Here is a 23,558-nt window from a genome sequence, read left to right on the forward strand (position 1 = left end):
AAGATCATCAACATAAAGAACAAGGATGATAAGAGAGTTGCCCTCTTTCTTGGTGTAGACAGTATTGTCAGAATGACACCTAGAAAAGCCAGATTCTAAAAGAAAGCTATCCATTTTGGCATACCAAGCCCGAGGAGCTTGCTTGAGGCCATAAAGGGATTTCTTAAGTCGACAAACAAGGCTGGAGTCTGTTTGTATGAAGCCAATGGGTTGTTCCATATAGATTTCTTCCTGCAAGTCCCCATGCAAGAAGGCAGATTTAACATCCATCTGATGGACTTCCCATTTTAAAGAGGCAGCAAGGGAAAGAGCAAGGCGGATGGAGTTCATTTTGGCAACAGGAGAAAAGGTTTCAGTGTAGTCAATGCCTTCAACCTGTGAAAAGCCCTTAGCAACGAGACGAGCTTTATGTTTATCAACTTTCCCATCTGGTCCATACTTGGTTCTGTAAACCCATTTACATCTAACAAGTTTGCGTCCCTTTGGTAGAGGAACAAGATCCCATGTATCATTTGTCATCAATGAATGATATTCTTCATTCATAGCTGCTTCCCAATGTGGATGGCCTGAAGCTTCTGCAAAAGTGTCAGGATCATGATTTACTGGAGCTTGAGCCAGTAAAGAAGAGGCTCTTTCAAACTGAGAACGTGTACGTCGCTGATCTGTAGGATCGCCGGCAAGATCACCTGCTGCATCCCGAGTGGCACGGACCCATCTTGGAAGTTGAGGATCCTGAGAAGGTGGGGGAGGATTATCATCCTCGCTTTCATCATCTGAAGAAGAAATGTTTTCAAAGATAGAAGAGATAGGAAGAGGTGGCACATCCGCCGGACTAGGCTCGCAGGCCGATTTATTTTCATCAAATTTTACATCTCTTCTAATGATAACATTTTTGGACTTAAATGGAATAAGTCTATAACCTTTTACATCTTCAGAATATCCAACAAAAGTACATTTCTCACTTTTAGGTTCTAAAGCTTTATGCTTTTCATCTGGAATATGGGCCCATGCTTCACTTCCAAACACACGAAAGTGACTTACATCTGGTTTAATGGAACTCCAAGCTTCTTCTGGAGTGATATTCTCTAGAACCTTAGTAGGAGTGCGATTGATTATATAATTTGCACAATTAATTGCTTCGGCCCAAAAACTAAGACTGAGTCCTTTAGATTGCAGCATACAATTAGCCATTTCCTTTAAGGTGCGGTTTTTCCTTTCAGCTACACCATTTTGTTGTGGAGTGTATGGAACAGTATGTTGCATTTGAATTCCATTTGCGGTGCAAAAGTTGATGAATGTGTTTTTAACATATTCTCCACCATTATCAGTTCTTAGCTTAAGAATTTGATGTCCAGATTGTTTTTCAACAAATGCTTTGAAGGCCAAAAAAGTGGTAAATACTTCGCTCTTGAGTTTTAAGAAGTATACCCAAGTGCGTCTGGAGAAATCATCAATGAAAGTTAAGAAGTACTTGCAGCCAGAGAATGAAGCAACAGGAAGAGGACCACATAAATCACTGTGCACAAGCTGTAAAGGGGCTGAGGCGTGCCAAGAGGCACGTTTGTCAAAACTGTCCCGATGATGTTTTCCAAGTACACATCCGGAACAAACACCATCTCTGCAAGATACCATAGGAAGACCTGTCACCATATTTTCTTTACATAGATGCTGAAGGGAGCGATAGTTTAAGTGACCAAATCGCTCATGCCAAAGTTTGCTCACTTCATCATTATGAGCAACAAATACTGAGGGAAGATTGGATGACCCAAAGTTGTGAAACTTATACAACCTTTTGGAATCATCAGCAAGACCAGTAGCTAGAATCTGTTTAGGATCTTTTAGATCCTTGATTACAACATCATGAGGTGAAAATTCAACAATTTTACCTTCACCTGAATGAGTTATCTAATAGACAGATAGAAGGTTGCAGGATAAGGTTGGAACACATAATACATCATTAAACTGACCATTGTCTAGATGAACAGTTCCAGTCCCTACAACATTAAGAGATCTATCATCACCAATATATATATTTTTGGTGTTACAATCATTTAAAGAAGAAAACATGGCTTGGTTTTTGGCCATGTGACAAGAGGCTCCAGAGTCAATGAGCCACTCATGAGAATGAGAAGAAGAAGAAGATACATTTAATGCATAACCAGACTGAGATGATTGACAATGAGATGCAGAAAGTGCCATTCCGGAAGTTGAAGTTGAAGTAGGCTCCACATGGATGTTATGTTTCTTCATTGCGGCTTCCAAGGCTTCCATCTTCTTAAAGCATTTAGATTCTAAGTGGCCATCTCGATTACAAAAGTTACAATGTCTATCAGTCTTCTTCCATTTGTTTTTATTGGTCTTATCATTTTGCTGAAATGATCTTTCATTTTGAGGCTGAAATGGTTTAGGACCATACTTTTGAGGATATGACTTCTTAGGATTCTTTGAATTTGGTTGCTGCTGGGCGGCTAACGCTTTCGTGGAAGAGTTTCCAAGATTAAGAAGACCAAGGTGTAAGAGTTTTTCTTGTTCTCTTATTAAGGAATCACAAAAGGAGTCAAAGGAAGGGGGCTTGTAGTCTTGTCCTTGACAAATGAAAGCTTCTCTTGTAGAATGGAAAGTGGAAACAAATACAGAGTAGGCTGGTCCCAACTTAGTAAGGATGGAATAAATAAGGTTACCATCGTCTTTCTTAACTTTAACACCTTCCAGGAGATATCTAAGGTTCTTGAATTTGGACAAGAAATCTTCAATGCAAGAAAAATTATTAGGATCCAAAGTAAGCAGCTCATTTTCAAGTTGATGGGCTCTAATTTCATTTTTAATCCCAAAAACTTTAGCAAGTTTTTCTAATGCTTCATGAGGAGTCTCAAGTTCCGCAATGTGGAATCTAAGATCAGGAGAAATAGACATCCCTATCAAACCACGTGCTTGATCTTGTCTATTTTCCCATTTTGCCGCCTTGTCTTCATCTTTTGGTTTCTTCTCTTGGTCTGTGGCTATTCTGAAGAGACCTTTACTTCTAAGTAAATCTTCGATGTAGGCTACCCATTGGAAGTAGTTAGTGCTGTCAAGAATGACTTGGCATGGGCTTTCCATTTTTTAAAAAAAACTGAAGCTGAAGATGTTGAAAGTAGGTGTTCCAATGGATAGATTTCGAAAAAATAGGCGGTTTTAAAAAAAACGGCTCTGAAAAAGGCTTCCGGATGAAGAAGTTATGGCTTTTTGAAAAATAATTGTTGAAGTAGCCGGCAAAGTGCGCGAATGTGCGGGAATGAAAAAAATCCGCCCCCACAAAATGGAGACTTGAACCCAAGACCTCTACTCTCTTAAAATAGCTTTGAACCAATTGATCTATACAAAAAATTTGAGAGAGAGAGAGAGAGAGAGAGAGAGAGAGGGGGGGGGGGGGCTCGGTTTGCGTGCTTGCCTTGAGAAAGCTCTTTTTCCCTACAAAACACAAAACACAAAACCCAACACGAATATGCAAAGAAAAACGAACCTTGCGGCTCGAAGTTAGCTTTAGCCAAAAAACTAGAAATTTTTAAAAAAAAATCTCAAAGTTAGCTTTAGCCGAAAAACTAAATATTTTTCTCAATGTTTCTGATTTTCCGAGATCACACTAAGGTGCAGGGAAAAGAGCATACGCATGAGAAAAATCCTTCCTTTCTGTTTCTGATTTGCCCAGATCGCACAGAGTCGCAGGGCAAAGAGCATACGCAGAAATGAAAGGTATAGATCCGGTTAAAAAAAAGGCTAAATAAACTGAGACCGAAATAAGCAGAGAGAAAATAACAGTAAACTGCAAAAAAAACACTGTATACCTCCCGATCTGAAAAATGACGCAGCTAGGGCTACCAAAAACCTTTTCGCGTGAAACGAAAGGGGTTCCTCACTGGAATAGATGCTCCGAACGCAACAGAGCAGTCCTCTCGGCCCGAAAGCAGTCAGAAACAACAGATCTAGGAAACGACAGCCGCATGCAGTTCTACCGGCTTCAGATTTGGATCACCAACGGACGCGGCCCTCAAATAGCTCTGATACCATGTAGGAATTTACAGGGTAAGTTCCACAGAAAGAATACCAAAAGGACACCGCTCACAACCAGATCTCAAATCAATACACCAGTATTTTTGACGTGGTTAAAACCCTCAGAGTGCAAGGAGGGAAACAGTCCACGGCCTGTCCCAACGTGGGTACTACAGGCAATTTATTAATCAAAGAATGAAAATTTACATAAGCTTCTCTCATGCACGGATTACCCGAACAATGACCCTCCATGCGCTTTAAATAGAACTCATGGACCAATCGGGTGTCAAGCCACGGATCAAGTGTCGGTAATACCGAGGTGAGAGTGAACCGTCGGATCACTACATATCGTGACCGTCGGATTGTAAGTTACAAAATGTACAACGGTAAAGAAACACACTTTACCTAACTCTAACCTAACTCTATACTAGACCAAGTTGAACTTAACTATATCCTATGTGTCGGAATATCCTAACAATAATATACAAATAGTTGGGGTTTTTAGCGAGATGATTTCCCCGGGAAAATACTGTTTTGATATGTGTGATTGATGCTTCTGTGTGCACATGTTTTTGTTTCTGCTTCTGTAAATTGATGATCAACGTAGAGGAGGTTATGTATTACACATGTTCCACTTATAAGTGTATAATCAGGATAATCTCTGTGAATATGTGTCATATTATTCAAAATTTATACATGGTATCAGAGTGCTTTGATTTGTAGAAGGAGTTCTACATGATATCGAAGTTGTATTGATCATCAGATCTATTATTCAGGAAGTGTTTACATTTTATTTCTTCAGGCAGAGTCTGTAATCAGGCAAGGTAGCCTCTGGATTCATCCTTCTTTTGGAAGGTGAGATATTCGGTGAATGCCTGTACAGTCGATCTTTGTACAAGAATTACTTTGTTCTCACAAATTTTAGATCGGAAGCGGTTTAGTTTTGAGCTGGTGGAATTCATTTATTCCAAAGCAAAAGCGAGACTCAGAAACATTCAGTGTGAAATGGAGACAATATGCCCCCGTATCTCATGAGGTTCACCCAATGCCGGGATGAGCTGGGAAGTGTGGGGGTAACTATTGAGGATGAGGATATGGTGAGTCTAGAACTCCTTGGCCTTCCTAAGAGTTGGCATAGCTACCAAGACTCAGTGAATGGAAGGGAGAAATTGCCAGGATGGGAGAGACTTTGGTCGGATCGTGTGCAAGAGGAGATTAGACGGCGCACCAGAGACAGTTCTTCATCTATGCATGATGAGGAGAATTGTGCCTTAGCAAGTAAGGCGAAGAAGGGGAAGAAGAAGGTTTCTCTTTCCGAATCCAGTTCTTCCAATGATGGGAAGAAGGTTGACAAGTCGAAGGTGAGATGCTTTCGTTGTCATGACTTGGGTCATTATGCTACTAATTACCCAAAGAAGATGTCCAAGAAGGGATCCATGGAAGGATCTGAAGGTGAGGCAGCCTCACTTTCTTCACAGTTTGAGTTGGACTTCACACTCTTCGCATGCATGGTTTCATCCACGGTGGGAAGTGGTTGGTTTCTTGATAGTGGAGCTTCTTTCCACATGACCGGTGACAAAATTTTGTTTAGAAATTTGGAGGAGAAAGATCTCCAGATACTCATAGGGATGGGTAATGATGAGAAATATAGTGTCTCAGGTGTAGGCACGATTATTTTTTAGAGGGAGCATGGAGCTCGCCTTACCTTGACCGATGTCAAGTACGTACCAGGACTGAAGAGAAACTTGGTGTGGATCATGATGCTGGAAGACAGAGGCTATGATGTAGTCTTCAATAAGGGAAAGGTTTTCCTTAGACACATCATCTCTAGACAGCTAAAGAAGATTGGTTCACGAGTCAAGAACCTGTATGCTCTTGAGGTTCAAGATGCATGCAAAGCCTTGAGCACCGAGGCAACTGATGGAGACTTGGTGGTTGAGAGGGACCGTATATTACCTCTCGACATGCAGAGCTAGAAGAAGTCTTAGACGATTGTGGAGGAGCCACGATTGGTGCAACAGCTTCAGGAGGTTGTGGAGCAGCCACAACAAGGGAAGCTAAGAGGAGATTGAGTAGAGAAATATACTCATGCAGAGACCTCCAGTAGGGGGAAACTTCAAGCCAAGTGGGCTGAGGGATCGCATGTAGCCATACCTCCAAGTAGGAGGTGGGGTGATGTGGATTGATCGTCCCAAGGAGGAGGGGCATGATCCTTGAGGTACCCAACCTCTTGGAAGAGACCTTGCTACGGGAGCCACAATGTGTAGTAGCAGGAACTGACTAATTGGATAGAGACAGATGCAGATGGAGCGGTAGAGAGAGTGAAAGTGCAGGGAATCCCAAGACAGCGCATAGCATGCAGGCTGCAGCAATGTGAGAGGCACAAGTGTTTTACACAGTTCTAGATCGCACAGAGAGGTCTGCAATGGTGCGAGATGCATGGAGATGTTACAGTAGCGCAGATCTCAAAGAGGGAGCACTTGTCAGTAGCAGGTAGAGCTTCATCATCAGAGTATGTTCCTAGCCCAACAGAGTGGTCAGTTGGGAGTGTTTTTGTTCCAAGTGTTGTTGGAGCAAAGTGGACCGGGCAGATGTGTTGCAAGAAGAACATTCCAGAGTTACAGGATCGGGCTGGAGAGGAAGCCTTTCTTGTTGAGAGGGAGTGTTGAAAAGTGTGCAACAAGAAATGCTTGTTGAGAATGCAACAAGATGATGGATCTTAGTGGAAAGGAGTCACCTTCACTAAGTGGACCCACAGGAAAATTATGGCACAAAGTCTATTTTTGGACCATAGCAGGAGTGATCAAAGTAGGAGTGATCAGAGCAGGAGTGATCACAGCGAGAGTGATCACAGCAGGGGTGATCAGAGCAGCGGTGATCACAGCAGGAGTGATCACAACAGGAGTGATCACAGCAGGAGTGATCAGAGTATATTTTTAGACTGCTAGTCAAAAATAGAAAAGTCAAATATTATTGTCTCATAATAATATTTAGACTATAAACTTTATCTTATCCTCTTGGAGCACTTCAATTTGAGCTACAGATGTGGCACATGAAGCTATTAGAAGGAAATACGTTTTCTTATGTGTTAGTTGAGCTATTGCATGCAGGACATCAGTTAGAACTCATGTGGTTGAGTTCTGTGGAGTTGGATGAGTAGTTAATGGAGTTGTGTTCAGTTTGACTTAGTTGAACTAGTTGTATTTAGTCTAACTGATCAATAGACTAAGTGATGAGTTGTGTGAATTAGTTATTAATTAATTTACTAATTATTAACTCATAATGCAACTGAAGAATACATCAGTTAACTCAGTGCATGTACAGTTCAGTGGAGACAGGTGTTAGAGGTTGAGATTGCTATCAGTTGTGCATGAGATTGTGCATATGCATGGGATTGAGTTATGCCAATGATCTCTGCATAGTGTGGGCCAATGCCAAGTGAAATATAGCTTGTGCTCACGTGATTTACAGTGTGGGTGATTTTCAGAAGGTAAATAGGTGTTTGGATCATCCATTCTCATTCATTCTCAGCAGGTATTGTGCAGTGGAGGCAGGCAAGCAGCGGAGGAGATTTGGAGATCAGATCTGAGTTGTATTGTATGTAACAGGTGGAGATAGTACTGAGTAATTGTGAGGAGTATTGTACTATGTATTGTTACATGTTCTCAATCAATATAATATACAAATAGTTGGGGTTTTTAGCGAGATGCTTTCCCTGGGAAAATACTGTGTTGATATGTGTGATTGATGCTTCTGTGTGCACATGTTTTTGTTTCTGCTTCTGTAAATTGATGATCAACGTAGAGGAGGTTATGTATTATGCATGTTCCACTTATAAGTGTATAATTAGGATAATCTTTGTGAATATGTGTCATATTATTCAAAATTTCTACAAGAATTGTGATTATTGATCAACTGTCGTTCATTGGTCACTAAGTGCATCCTTTGTAACCATCGTTCCCTATCGTCTCTTGTTTGCAAGCAGTACCTTCCCTGCCACAGGCCAATTATGTGGCTGCCTGTTCCGTCTCCGTGTCTTTTCATGGTCACACAGATGGTATAGTACATTATGTACTGGGGGCATTAGAACCCGATCTGTCTTTGGTACCAAATGACATGTATTCTTCCCAAAGCTTGGCTCTTCCATCTAGTGAAGACCTCTTGGGATCCATGTTCTCGTATGGTCCATGATCAGATAAATGAGGATAGTTCCTAGCCTTGTGTCAACCTCATGAAAAAATGAAACAAGAGGTGAGCATAGTTCTTTGTCTTGTGTCAAGCTCATTAAAAAATGAAACAAGGGTCCGAGGATAGTCATTTTGCTGTGTCAACCTCGTTCAAAAATGAAGCAACTCCCTTTTCCAAAATCGAGTCTTTGATTAAGATCTCGTAAAATACCAGTCGAGTCTTTCTAGGACCTCAAAAGTGAACCTTCATTCTATCCACCTAGTTAACTAAAATGAAGCTTGGGGGGCATGTACCTCAATTGAATCATTATGCTGGGGGCATGCAAACTTATGGCAAGCATAGTTTTTCATTTCAAGCTTGTGTAAACATGAAACTAAATCCAAGAAGAGTTCTCCATGGTTCAAGCTTGTGTAAAAATGAACCCATGCCCAATTGATTTTCGTTTTTATCAGCTAATTTATGCTAGATGAGCTTCGGTTTTTTAATTCCATCGCCACCATCTCTTTGGTCGATCATATGCTTTCACTTGGTTGTTTTTCCTTTCCTGAGGGACCACAGTGATGAGTAGTTTTATTAGCTAGCCTCTTGACCATTACATGTTTTGAGTAGTTCCACCGTTACCAGAACCATTTGCTACCCTTTATACCACTCGTTCCTCTAGGAAAAGTCACCTTTAAGCTCTTTTCTAACTCGTAAAATATGAAAAGATCGTTGAGTTTTTTTCTATTTTTGACTTGTTAAACATAATAAAAAAGGGGGGTCTGCTTTCAAGTTCTTTTCGATCCTTTAAAAGTGAAAAGATAGCTGAGCCCTTGTTGTTTCGAACTCATTAACAAATGTGAAACGTGGTGAGCTCAATATAAGTTTACCCCTTTTTCGAGTTGGGAGGAACTATTCACAAAAAAGGTACTCCTTGACTGAAATGGTCAAGCATTTCTCTCAAGTATCATTTTCTACCTTTTCAGGCTCAAGAAACATAACTATACGAAAAGGGACCATGTGGAATTTTCTTTTCCGTGTCTTTTTCAAACTCTCTAAACATGAAAAAGATATTCAGTTACAACTTTGTCAGACTCATTAAAATATTAAACGACATTGAATTTGTCATCATGAAAAACATGAGCTTCTCCTTCCTAGGGCTCGTTAAACTTGCTAGGTAAGATGCATCCGAAGGATGAACTTACAGTGAAAGCATATGCTATCCCCTTCAAGCTTGAGATTAAAAATAATTGGGGTACCTGCCAGAAATGGTGGGGAAAAATTTGGAAATCTAATCAGTTGTGTTGGTAGCTCACTCTTGAACATGACACTTTCTTCTTCGTGTCGAGTTGGGATATCCTCCTTTTATCATTGACCTTCCTGGGTTGGGCCATTTATTTTTGCCATCCATTTGGTCTCTACCTCATCATCATGACCACTAATGCTATGGATCCAAAAGCTGCCAAACTTCCAGTTGTGTCGCTGATATGTTCAAGAGTTGTCCTTCTACAATTACATTTACCTTTGATTCTCTGTATCATCCAAAATCAATTTGAATCCTTTCGTCTCATGTTGATGATGTGGGAAACATTATGGCCCTCCTTTGACACAGTCATTTCCCGTTGACTTCAGCTCATTATCTGGGAAGTTGACCGGGAGACTCCCTTCCAGTTCCTTAGAGCTTGCATGCCCTAATGGCAAGTTCTTCACACTCGGCGACAAGTTCACATCATTGGCTTTTGATCGGGTGATTTCACGGGTGTTCAACTTCAGTTGCTCTATTCATATTCCGTGGATTATGCTGATAGTACCTTGAGGAAAATTGTCATTATTGGTGATTTCATTCGCGCTTGTTAATATATTACATCATTGACTGGTAATCAAGCGACTTTCTATCATGTTCAACATCAACACATCTATTCACATGTTAGAATTTGTACTTTTATCGGGTCGTGTTGGAGCACAAGACCCTGGACTCAGATCACAAAAGTCCACATTGTGAAATGATGTGACATGGTTACGTTGATTTACATGTCTCTTTCAGATGGATGGTTGCAGCCATACCATGAGTTATCATATGTGATCCTTCTCATTATTGGATGGTTGTGACCATACCTTAGTTTCATTATGATCCTCTTTAATGGATGGCTATGCCCATGCTTGGATCCATTTACATGATCGTTCTCTGGATAGCTGCATCCATACCATGATTCATGTATCATTTGACAAAGTTTTTATTTATGTATATGTATCTGTACTTTCCTGTAGGTTTTCTAATGACAGACTACGGTTCCCTGCACTGATTCGTAAAGCATTTCATCCCTCACTCTAGTTCGGCCTTCACGCTTTAGAGGGCATCTGTTACATAGAATTTTGTTACTGTCTTTGTACTCCCCATTCCTTGATCTTGGAGGACCTCTAAAGTGAACCCTACATGCTTACCCTTCATGAAGAAACTACCATTGTGTCCCACTTCATGAGTAGAAAAATTCCCTTTTGCAGCATTTTCCCAAAATCTTCTAATTTTTCCAATTTACAAGATCAGTGCTAATTTCCCTTGTCCTCCTCGCACCGATATGTGGGGATTAACACTATCCCTAGCATCGACCGAAGCGACTGAGCTTCGTTCCAGTCGCGTTGGTCCTCTTATTGAAAGTTTTTTAAATAAAGAGCCAAAGCTTCCAGCTCTAAAAGCTTTGTAACAGAATTTTGGTAAATGGTTTCGCCAAATGGAGTCGATGATGTCAGTTTGGGCTTCTTTCCCCTATAATGATGGAACTACCTCAAGAGATAAGACCTTCTCCCATGAGAAGAGGATCCATCTCCCATCCATTCATGCTATATAAACCTCCCTTCTTCCCAAGCATAAGCTAGTGTTAATGTTGGTGCGCTAGTGCTAATTAAGTTTGGAGTAAATAGCAAGCTATTCATAATTGTAGCTCTCTACTTGTGGGATGGAGAAGTGTGAATTTGGTTTAGTGTGAAGCCTAAAGGGAAGAGCCTTAAAACTACTATTGTTGAGGTCATCATGGAATGCTAGTAGAAGTGTGTGGGAACCTGGTTTTGTCAGAGGAGAACGAGAATGTTAAGACAATGATTGTAATCTCTTCTTGATTCAATATATATGAAACTATCAATTGATTTACTACATGTTGTGTCATCTTACATGTTCATGGCTTAAGTTTTCTTGACTTGTTAAGTAGGTTGAATTACAATTTGTATATTATCACGGTTTTTTTTTGTTGTTGTTTACATGTTTCAGGCATATGAAGAAGGAAACGAGAGTTAGTTGGAGCGAGCAAGCAATGACATCATCAAACAGTATAAGTGTACTAAGAGATAGGCCCTCTTAATTGGTTCTAACCTAAGGAAATATTCCATATAATGTATCAGTTGTGGCTAGACCCATTATCGGGCTAGAGGAATTTGTTTGTGTCCGCACTTATAATTTTACTTCACCACAAGGAGTTCCATCATTCAAAGGATAGATTTCTTTTAAAGACTGCATTGACGCCTGACTGCAAAATGGATGGCAATGAATTACCAGATAAGGTGTCTAATGACTAGTTTGCATCATGAAAAAATAGGTTCTTGTAGATTCCAAGTTGAAGGTTGTTTACATTGGAGGCTTCTTGTTTCATCATCTAGTTGTGAAGGGTGATGTAGATTCTATCAAAAAAATACTTAAAAGACATAATTGTTGTAACCATGCTGATGAGAATGGTAGAACAACATTGCAGATTGCTTCAGCAAGTGGAAATTATGGGATGTTGAAAATGTTGTTGAATGCACAAATTTTATGTTTCAAGATTTAGTCACAGAAGTGAAGTGAATTTTAGGCGAGACACTAAGCAGTGGAGGCTAAAGAATGGGAGATGAAGGGGAGGGTGGAATACTAGAATTCTTAAAGTGGGAGACAGAGAATTTGCTATATTGTGAATTCAACCATTTTCACTAACAGAGGCATCACATGCAGACTCGCACGCTGAAAAGGCTAAACATTTTACAATTTTCTGCTACAGTTCGCATGATTCAGTGGGGTAAGGATAGACTTGAATGATTATTTGTCTCCTTTTATGTGCATCAAGATACTATTGGATGTTATAGATGGAGAGTTAGAGGAAATGAGGCAAAGTAGGTGATTAACTTTAACATTGATAAGCCCGGTCAAGTAAGTTTTCATTGTCCTTCGAGCAGATAATCATGGGTAAGGTAACTTTAGGGCCTTTTAACTGTTTATTTGTATAGTATTTTTTTTCTATGAATTGAGTTTAGTTTGGGTGGTTGGGTTGAATGCTTCTTATTCTCCTCATTCTTCAATCTGTCAATCTGTATTGAAGGCTTTGAGTTTTCTCTATTCTCTAAGCAATATTTATGCAAACTGTTTTCCCCGGTCGTAACTAGTTCCCAATATTTTGAGTTATCTATGTTCTCTAAGCAGGCTTTTATGAAAATTGTTTTAAGTACAATATATTTTTTGGGTCCTCTAATATAATTCAGAAAACAATGTTTAAGGCCCACTTTTTTTGTTGTTGCGTGAAAAATATTGGCCAAATGTATCTTACTCCAATCAAATAGTTTTGAAAGATTCATAGTTGTTTAGATGACTATATTTTAACATTAAGTAGAACAACAAGTAGGCTAGAATTCTTGTGCACCACTGAATTAAATTTTAATATGTTACCTAGGTTCTGTTTGCAGGTGGTATTTTTGCAATATACTCCTTGTTATGTCAACATGTGAACATTGTTGGGAAAAGTACTGGTGAACAGTTTCGCCATTTACCGTCAGATGAAAGGCTGAAATTTTTCAGTAAAGGACATGTCCAGGATATTTCCTCCGGGACAAAGCAAATGCTTGAGAAAAGTTCAACTGCTCAAAGAATTTTGCTAATCTTTGTTATGCTTGGCACTAGCATGGTAATTGAGAAAAGTTCAACTGCTCAAAGATTTTTTCTAATATTTATTATGCTTGTTACTAGCATGGTAATTGGAGATGGAGCACTGACGCTTGTAATATCAAGTTCATCTTTTACCTCTAAAAACTTCATTCATCCATCTGCATTGAACCCTTTTTTAAAAGAGTGTAACCAAACCTATTCGGAGGTACACTTCATAGGATTCAAGACTTGAATGAGAGAATACTTTTTAGGGTAGGCTACCCTTTCATTAAGGAGTGCCATAGTACAATGATTTTTTAAGGGAAATCATTCTCTTTCTCAAGCTTCAAGGTGAGAGTGAGGATCAATACAAAAATATTCATAGGCATGTGACTATTACCACAATATTTCACATCATCATATCACTCACATGCAATCGAACTTGGTTTGGGGTGATAACAACCATCCTACCCAACCATCAGATATAACCCCAATTGACTCACAGTGTAGTGAGTTTTTTCCATAGAAGTTGTGTATTTTTCTTCTTAGTGGTAATGTTGTCTAGAATAGAGAATCCCAACAAGGGAAGCCTAGTGTCTCAACAATAACCCATTTATGAAATTCGCTAATGAGCACAGGCCCATCTAGGTAGGGCCTGCCCTCTCTCTGCTGCATGCCAAAGTAAGCTAATAGACTTTAACTATTTTCTTTCAAAAAGTTGGGATCATAATGGAAGGTCTGTAAGGACCTAATAACCACATGGTTATATTTAACCTCAGGTCAAACCAATTCACACTCTTTAAATAATAAGTGAAATTTCCAGTAAAGATTATTATTCACAATCCTTATCCTAAAGTAGTATGTTGATGTTGAATACAGGATTCAGAATCAAGGTTTAAATATTATTATTCACTTTACTGAACCATAAAATCATTTCTTTGATGCTTTCATTCCAACTATATCTTACTCTTGTTATTTCAAATTTTCGACTTGGGTAGTGCTCTCAGCTATTCAAGGAATCCAGTCAAAGAACCCAAAAATGAGCCAGGGTAAGTATTATATAGAGCAATGATATACCCTTTGACATACAAAATTATATCATCTTTGCAGTAAAGTCTAAAGTCTATATCCTTCAATTGAGAGAGTTGTTCAAACATATTAAATAACAACAAAGTATTTGTATGTCTGAAATATAATTTGTTGCATACTGCTGATTATGGATTCCTTGAAAACCCTGCTAGACATTATAATCCCTAAAATTCTTGAATCTTTTGTACATAGATGTTGTTGTATTGGTATTAACTATAATTCTTGTATTTCTCTTCTTGCTTCAAAGGTTTGAAACATCCAAAGTGAGCTTCCTGTTCTCCCCTATAATGGTTATGTGGTTCTCTTCAACAACCATTATTGGGGCCTATAATATTGGAGCACATTATCCAGGTGTATTCAAGGCATTGTCACCTCACTACATTTTCTATTTCTTTGTTGAAAATCATAAGAAAGGATGGGTGATGCTGGGAGTTGTTTTCTTATGTGTAACAGGTTTGTGCTCAATTCAAGATATTTTATAATGTGTGCCTTAAAACTTTGAATTTGTTTACCTTTTTCAAGTCAAAGAAATATCTTTTCTTATGTTTTTAAACACTAATTTCATATCTCACAGTATATATCCTCTAATCACTTGTTATTAAGAGAGACACTACCTTAGTTGGCCTTTTATTTGTTTAAAACAGGTGCAGAGGCAATGTTTTTTGACTTGAGCCACTTCAATAAGAGATCTATTCAGGTTCAAATGATTTCCATAGTCAAAATATCATTCCATCTAAGTTCTATGGGTGTATTATTGACTAGAAAAATAAGAAAATTATGCTTCTAAGATCTATGGGTGTTTCTTGGACTAGAATCATAATAAATTTTTACTTCTTGTTGCAGATTTCCTTTTCTCTGATAATTTATCCAGCTTTAATTCTCACATATGCTAGCCGAGAAGCTTACTTGATCAAGAATCCAGGACATATAAGTGATACATTCTACAAGTCAATACCAAATGTTGTGTATTGGCCAATGTTTATCGTTGCCACTTTAGCAGCAATAGTTGCCAGTCAAGCATTGATTTCTGCAACCTTCTCAATTATAAAACAATCAATGGCTCTTTGGTGTTTCCCTCGAGTCAATATTGTTCATACCTCACAAGACAGCGAGGGTCAGATTTACTCTCCAGAGGTTAACTATGTCCTCATGATTCTCTGCCTTGCTATTGTGGTGGGTTTTAGGGGTGGGCCACAAATCACCAATGCCTTTGGTAAGTGCTTATTTCTTTGTTTCTTTCTTTTTGAAACAAATGTACCTTATATTTCATTAGTGCACAAAGAAAAAATGCTTTATACAATCTTACATTGCCAGCAAAATTAGAGGAATGGGCATTATCCCACATATAAAAGGAAAATAGGACAATCATGCCTACATTGCTAGAAAAATTAGAGGAATAGACACTATCCCACGTATAAAACAAAAAGAGGACAAGCATGGCTATGTCTTTGGCTCCAAGTTTAAGAGAGTTAATGGAATTTTGCGCTGTAGGGGTTGATGTGGCTTGGGTCATGCTTATTACAACATGTTTAGTGATCTTAGTCATGCTTGTCATTTGGAACATACACATTTTATTTATACTATCACTTTAATAGTGTTAATGGAATTTTGTGTTGTGGGGGTTGTTGTGGCTTGGGTCATGCTTATTACAACATGTTTAGTGACCTTGGTCATTCTTTTCATTTGGAACATACACATTTTATTTATAGCAGCATTCTTCCATATGTTTGGCCTTGTAGAAGGCATCTACGTGACTAATGTTCGGTCAATTTATTGAGTAAATTAACAAAAATATTTTAAATATCAATCCAAGTTTGTAGAACTTAGAAGCATGTCGAAATATATGGATATCAACTATAATCAGCTTTAGAATATAACTTATGGAAACTAAAGGAAATGCAATAAACTAATTACAAGTGCTTATTACAACTATAAAATTCAACTAAGTAATTTCTAATTCAATATGTAATAAGCAGGAGAAGTGGCTGCTAACTTAGGAGAACTAGATTGACCTTCTTCTACAATACTACTTCATAAACAAAAATAAAAAACCACTAATGAACAATAGCTTAAGATGCATAAAATAATAATAGAAGAGGCTCCTAACTAAGGAGGACCTTTTTGTTCTTCATTAAAAATTTATTCATCATTAATTCCATTGTTAGAAAACTAGAAATTCAGATAATCACTTGAAAGCAAGAAAGAGGAATTCTAGTTTATATTCTTTGATCATATAGAAGGAGAGTTTAACTTAAACACTGGTTTTTCCCTTCTTATGCATATTAGAAGTAAACCAAGATTCATCAGAAACATAATAAATCATCATACATCTAATTAAATAAAAAAACCTGAAGCAAAACTAGTTTATAAAAATTAAGCTAAATTAACCATGAAGTGTACTTAGCTTGGTGTGGGGGCCCTCCACCCTTTCCTTGCACACTTGAAGAGATTATCAGCTACTGAAAACTCAGTCAATCATCCACAACATTGAAAAAAAAGAAAAGATAGAACAGGTTCCTCAAATTAATTCAAAATATTCAAAAATCTCAATATGAAATTATACAAATTCTACATATTCATGCCTTCAATGTTTTGGCTTAAATAGAGAAATATGAAACAAATTGGTCTAAAATTTCTCTAACATCTATGCCTATCCTTATCTTATAGATCCAGGTCAAGCTCATCCATCTAATCACTCAAAATCTGGAAAATCCCATGAAATCCTAAATCTAGCCTATTTCTTAGGGATTTCCTAAATGATTGGTCCTGTTTGACCATCTTTGACTGGGCCTATTCAATCTCGGTTTGACCGAACCGATAGGAGCACGATCAATCTTAGTTTCCAATATTTCCATAGATGTGCTCAGCTCGTGCCCAGGTGTCCTACAAGTATGACATCAATGAAGACATTATGGAAATTTCTAGTCTTATCCAAAAATGCACTTAAAATCCATTTTTTGTAAAAACATCTAAAAAATGAAAAACTTAATTCATATACCTAAATATCCATAAATTGGTCAATATAGGATGTATATGGATGGTAAATGGATGGAAATCATGTAAATTAAGTGTATTTAATTAAGAAAAATTGGATCAAAAACGAGGGCCAACAATTGCCATGCTGAATAAAGTGCCACAAGGAGGTTGGGTTCGCTTTGTAATTTCAACAATATTCCTTCCCATAATGCTCTCTTGGAATCATGGAAGAAAGAAGAAGTACAAATATGAACTCGAAAGAAAAATGCAGATAAAATATATGTGTGCATTTTTGGACAACAAGGAGATTTCTTGAGTACTAGGAGTCTGTTTCTTCTGCTCTAACAACAAGTTCCAAGGTTGATGTTCTAAATATCTTTTTTCTGTGCCCAAATTAGTCGACTCATAATTCATAGTAGAATTATTTGTTTTGAAATTTACATATTTTCTAGATATACTCCTTTACCCATACCATCTTGACAAATACCCATAGATTTTGAATGCTCTTCATTGTCTAATACTACATGCTTAAACATGCCCTCACTAATCAAAGAATTGGATAATCTATTGATCGTCATTGAACACACACAAGTTAGTGACATGGTTTGGTATTAAAGGCTTAAAAAGTATTTCAATAGAAATATGTTGATAGAATATCATCTAATAGAGCTAGCCTAGAAGAAACTATAGCTAGAGTGTTCGCAACAATATTACATTGAGGAATGGACACAATACTAAAAGCATAAAATTCAGTAATCAAGCTTCATACCTCAAATTGACAATTCTCCAAATGAAGCAAAATAAAATGGATGGAATTCTTTACCTCCCATAATATTATTTTTAAACCAAAAATTTTAAATGTTTCACCTTCAAATCAAGAACCTTTTCAAGGCGTATAAAAAATAAGGGTATGCCTTTTCTAGGGATCAATCAATGTACAGTCTTCCCCTACACCCTCTAGTAACATAGAACCATCATAAAACAATGTTTGTAAGTTAGCTTCTAATTAGATTAGAAGATCTAGCACTATTTATATCCACAAATAGAACAATTTTGTGTGGAGTTGAAGATATTGTCTAGGAAGATGAAAGCAACAGGATATGTCCACAGTACAAAATTTGTTTTGAGTGATGTGGAGGAGGAGAAAAAAGAACAGGCTCTTTGTTACCATAATGAAAAATTGGCAATTTGGTTTGGGCTCATCAACACATCACCAGGGACTGTTATTCGATTTATCAAGAACCTTAGAGTGTGTGTTGACTACCACTCTACAACAAAGGTCATCTCTAAGATTGTTGCGTGAGAAATTGTTCTAAGAGATATGAATTGTTTCCATAATTTCAAGGATGGGAAGTGTTCTTGTGGAGATTATTGGTGATTCCAAGTGAAAAAAATGAAAGTCAAAAGCATGTATGGTCTAGGGGAAAAGGCAAAGATTCAGCAGTCTTTAATTACCATTGTCTTGTGCTCAAAGCTAGATCAAGAGAATATATTTGACATCTCTTCTACTATGTGCAGATTAAAGTTTATTGTTTTCATGGGTTTTGAAGGCCAAATGGGTCTTCTTTTGATATTCATTATGTAATGTTCGAAATGAATTCAAAGTTCATAGCTTTGGGATTTTTGTATTTTTGCATTCTACATTTGATGCTAAAGAAACACCTTTAAAGCTTTCAAATAAGGTAATAATCTGTTTGAATGGTTCCTTGTAAATAATTCATAATTATAATGATGCTAACTAGCTTTTTTAAATTTTGTTTAATTTCCATATATTTAGAAAAATATGGGTGAATAATGGGAGCCTAATGTCAGATACAGACAAAGCTTCGATGTTATTAAAATTACTTTCCAGAAACATGCCCCCTGAAATATTAAGATATGTAACACAATTTCATAGTGCTCATTGGTACATGTGAATTTCTGGGAGTTATCATGGAGAAATAAGGGGTTAGGGAGAGAGGCAACAGCTAAGCACCTAGATAGATTCCTTCAAAAAGAGTTGGGTTCTTAATGGATTCTAGAAGATTCAGTTCTTGGGCAGGATCAGGGAGGAGATATGGTCTCCTTCCAATTTTTTTCCAAGTGGGAATTTGGGACATCAACCCCTCACCCCATACTTTAATTTTACTTCCTGCATTAAGTATGTTCATGGTGATGGAGAATGTGCCATGCAATTAAATCCAAAAATCCTCATCAAAATTAAAAGTATCACTAAATTCTTGGTAAAGAAGACTTTTCACATTTTTGGTGCTACTCTTCTTTACATATAAAATAGAATTGATAAATTATATATCGGCTTTCCAAATTTTGGGTTTTCAGAAGACATCAAAGTCACTTTAGCTACATTGGAGAAAGAGAGAGGGAACCTTTTGGCATGGAAATGAGCTAAATGGAGAATAAATAGTAGAGCCACTTGGATCAAGGATGAAGATGAGAGTACAAAATTATTTTCATGTCACACAAAATGAAAGAAGGTGCAAAATACGATTTGGAAGATCACTAATGTGAAAATACTAGAATGTACTATATTTTATGATATCTAGAGAAACAACACCATGATCAAGGGGAACATGTTCACCCACAATACTATCACCAACAGGTTGAAAATGTTCAACAATAAGGTTCGGGGTTGACACTACAACAATATTTTAGTTCTCCTGAAGCCATTGAGGTATGTATACATGTTTAGATATTTTCTTTATTTGAAAAAGTGGATGTATAAGTGCCATCTTTTTCACCTCCAGTAAATTGGAATCTCTACTATTATCACTCAAGCTCTATTAAGTGATAAAAAATTCCTTCATCGGCTTTTGGAACAACACCCAAAATTGATGTAAATGCTCTAGGTATCTTTTATAACTTCAACAATTTTTTGATAGTGACCTTGAATGTTGGAGTATGTTAGTTACATTTTTTCGAATAGTTTGTTCTATTTTGTTGAATTTCCATGATCTTGGGTCTAGGATAGAATCTTAAAATCTCTAACGCTACGAAACCAAGAATCTCAATGATACTACTTTGCACAGCAAAATATAAACAACAGTAAATCATAAATGCACAAATATAGACAACGTTTTACAATTTTCAACCCAACTTCATTATATTAATTAACATAACATACAATTGTTTAGGGGTCCCTTACTAGGGATAATAACCCTCATACATATATTGATACAAGACACAAAAATATGTCTTAGTGTCACTACATCAACAAACAATCTTCCCATAAAAGATACATTGACCATCTAGATGACGTAGTCAACTCTCTCAGCTCCTCTCAGTCGTACCATGTACCTACCCAATCCTTCAGCCCCCGATATGCAACGCTTCCTCTATCAATGCTCTAACTCCATCTAACCACTAAACCTTGGCTATCAAATTTTCTCACTAATTGTTCCTTAGTCCATCAAGGAAACAACACATCGAGACTTCTATCGAGTTGTTCACAACTCCACTTGTGAACAACTCTCAATCTGCCCAGTGTTTCTCCTCAACTACTCAAGGAATTCAGCCCATTATGTTCTTCCTGCACTGCTCCAATGAAAACAAACATAGGGTACGGGGGATGCCACCTATCACTACAAGGTGTCCATCTCCCACAATGAACACAGGCTAGGAGAATTTCCAATCATCTATTATAGATGTCCTTATCCATAAACAAGTCTCAGGCTCCACAAACCTATTCCTAGTTTATCAGATCCTTGATCTCATCAACTGTCACACTTGCAACCACCTTTTTCCATCAAGGTGTTGCTCACCGGGCTCCAACTTGGACACTATCACGTTTTCCTCCAGCAAACCATAAGTTCCCAATCCCATCCACACTTGGTCTTCTCTCACACTACCCTCCAATAGTCCATGAGAAACCAATCCATGTTGTAACATCTGCACCTATCTAGGGCATCCTCCAACCTAGGATACCCTTACACATGACCACCCATGGAATTCACCAATTTTCCCTTTGCTCTAAAATAGAGGATCTATCGCACAAATCTAGGCTCCAACAATATGTCCTCACTTAGGACACCATCAATCCATCATACAAGATTCCATCTACAAATCCTTCTTCTATTATCCTCTTTCCACTCTCTTGATGTGGCTGTTGTCACCTTGGTAGCTTGGTAGACTTCCCAACCATCCACATGGGCTTCTCCAAACATCTCCTAAGGTCTCCTCAAGCTACCCATCAACTGATCCAATTTTTGGTCCAAAAATTAAGGACCTAACATCCCTCCAAAATAGTGTTGTAATGGTGTTTTCTTCTACATTTGTGATAGTTCTGGTTAGGGAATGTGTTGTAGCCATAAACCCTCATGATAGTTCATAAACCAGCCTTCAAGGGGTGGTGGCATAACTTGGGAAGCCTCTTCCTCACCCATGTTGCCTTCTTAAGGAGATAGTCCAGCCTTGAAACCCCTTTATGCAGCTCCAGCTATGTGCCAAGTCCTGTGGCCTAGCACAACAACCCTAAACCATGAGACGGTCCCCCTTTTCGATGCCCAAACACACCCCAACATAAAGCATTTTGACCCTAAGCAACTTGGCCCAACAACAAGGTTACTTGGCCTCTAGAAAAACAGTCTCAACCCATTTTTAAACCCAAATATAGTGTGTTTTTCCTGCATCTCACTCAACCTCCATCACATAAATTCGAACCTCCTCCATGCTATCTAAGGCCTCTACTCATTGTTGCAGCTAGGGAAATCTCAAAGCTTTTTCTTGAGAGGAAGTTGCACTAAAATGGATTTTAAAACAACTCCAATTCACCCTCTATTTATAGCCAAATGAGGGGCTCCAATGAATAGATTAAGGGACACATCTATTGGCTAATTTTTACATCAAGCCTACATGACTCAAAAACCAATAATTATTTGCCAACTTCAAAGATTCGTTTCTCCACTTCTACAATTCAGAACTCGGCGATTCTTGAAGCATTGGATTCTCCTTTCTTCCCTTTGTTGTCTCATGTCATCACATGTAGAAATGTGCTTCTAAAATTTCTCGAAAGATGATTGGGTGCAAAACCACCAAACTTGGGTTTCAAGCCCACAAGCCTACTTGTGGCACTTTGATCTCCAACCCTCAAACACTGGGGCTTGGAGTACCTCCCAAGCTACAAAAAAATCCCCACTTCCTCTTAGTGAGGGAGGTACTCCCAAGACTAGGAAGTAAACATCATCATATGGTGACAACACTCGCGAATATGGTGTCCATCACTATAGGATACCCTTTAAAATGAATCCAGAAACCTTAGTAGTGCCTCTGCCTCATCACATCTAGACCTAAAGATCCCAAACCTCCATAGGGCTTCTCCCTCTGAGGCTTAACTCCCTCTAAACCTGTATGAGCTCCACTGGGTCAATCCTGCAAGAAATCATCCTCCTGGATCAAATACCACGCATACAAATCCCTCCGATCTCAGATATGCAACATCAAGATTCAACGAACACTCTAGCCTGTCAACCAATAGTCCATCACATGAAGCCATCTCGATCAACCTGATCTCGTCCATGCCAAAGAAGTCCTTGAGTTTTCCCAGCCATCAATGACAAGTCACAGGAAGCCCATGATCAACAACATGTACTACAACAAACTATTGTTCTCCAGGCTCTCCAAAAATCTACCAGACCTCCCAACCCATCTCTCCATGTAACCTGTCAAGACCACATCTCCATGTCCTCAGCAGAACCCTATGCTTGATGATCTAGACACTAACAACTCCCTCTGAGTTGCTTCATTGTGCACACTTTGATTCACTCTCCCTCAATGTAGCTCAGATACCCTCTGATACCATGTTGAATATCCACGATCTTGGGTCTAGGATAGAATCTTAAAATCTATGATGCTACCAAACCAAGAATCTCAATGATACTACTTTTCACAATAGAATATAAAAAATAGTAAATCACACATGCACAGAATATAGACAACCTTTTACAATTTTCAACCCAACTTCATTATATTAATAAACATATAATATAATAGTCTAGGGCTCCCATACCAAGGATGATGGCCCTCATACATCCACTGATACAAGAAAAAAGCTAGGGCATAGTGTCAGTGTATTGACAACCAATCTACCCATACAAGATACACTGACCATCTAGCTGATGTAGTTAACTCTTAGCTCTTCTGAGTCGTACCCTATACCCACCTGTTCCTTTGGCTCTCGATTTGTAGCTCTACCTCTATCAATGCTAAAAGTCCATCTGGCCACTAAACCTCGGATATCAAATCTACTCACTAGTTGTGACTTATTCCATAAAGGGCACAACACATCGAGACTCCTATCGATTTTTTCACATCTTCACTTGTGAACAACTCTTAATCTGCCCACTGTTGCTCCTCAGCTACTAAGGGACTTCAGCCCACTATGGTCTTCCTGTGCTACTCCAATGAAGACCTACATAGGGCATGG

General features: G+C 38.2%; 1 protein-coding gene across 1 annotated transcript in view; it reads left to right on the forward strand.

Annotated features, from left to right (window-relative positions):
• Positions 1–17,456, forward strand: part of LOC149191570 (potassium transporter 6-like) — an 81,139-nt gene extending 63,683 nt beyond the window's left edge. Inside the window, exons 2-8 of the mRNA XM_089406697.1 lie at positions 12,898–13,218; positions 14,074–14,124; positions 14,357–14,617; positions 14,809–14,861; positions 15,008–15,377; positions 15,760–15,916; positions 17,276–17,456. Of these exons, the coding sequence (XP_089262823.1) occupies positions 12,898–13,218; positions 14,074–14,124; positions 14,357–14,617; positions 14,809–14,861; positions 15,008–15,377; positions 15,760–15,916; positions 17,276–17,456 (1,394 nt within the window). The remainder of the gene's footprint in view (positions 1–12,897; positions 13,219–14,073; positions 14,125–14,356; positions 14,618–14,808; positions 14,862–15,007; positions 15,378–15,759; positions 15,917–17,275) is intronic.
• Positions 17,457–23,558: the final 6,102 nt, after the last annotated feature.

Source organism: Pinus tabuliformis, chromosome 2_2 (genome assembly GCF_031772625.1).
Source record: "Pinus tabuliformis cultivar Carrire ecotype Pingquan chromosome 2_2, CPIR1, whole genome shotgun sequence".
Classification (NCBI taxonomy): Eukaryota; Viridiplantae; Streptophyta; class Pinopsida; order Pinales; family Pinaceae; genus Pinus; species Pinus tabuliformis.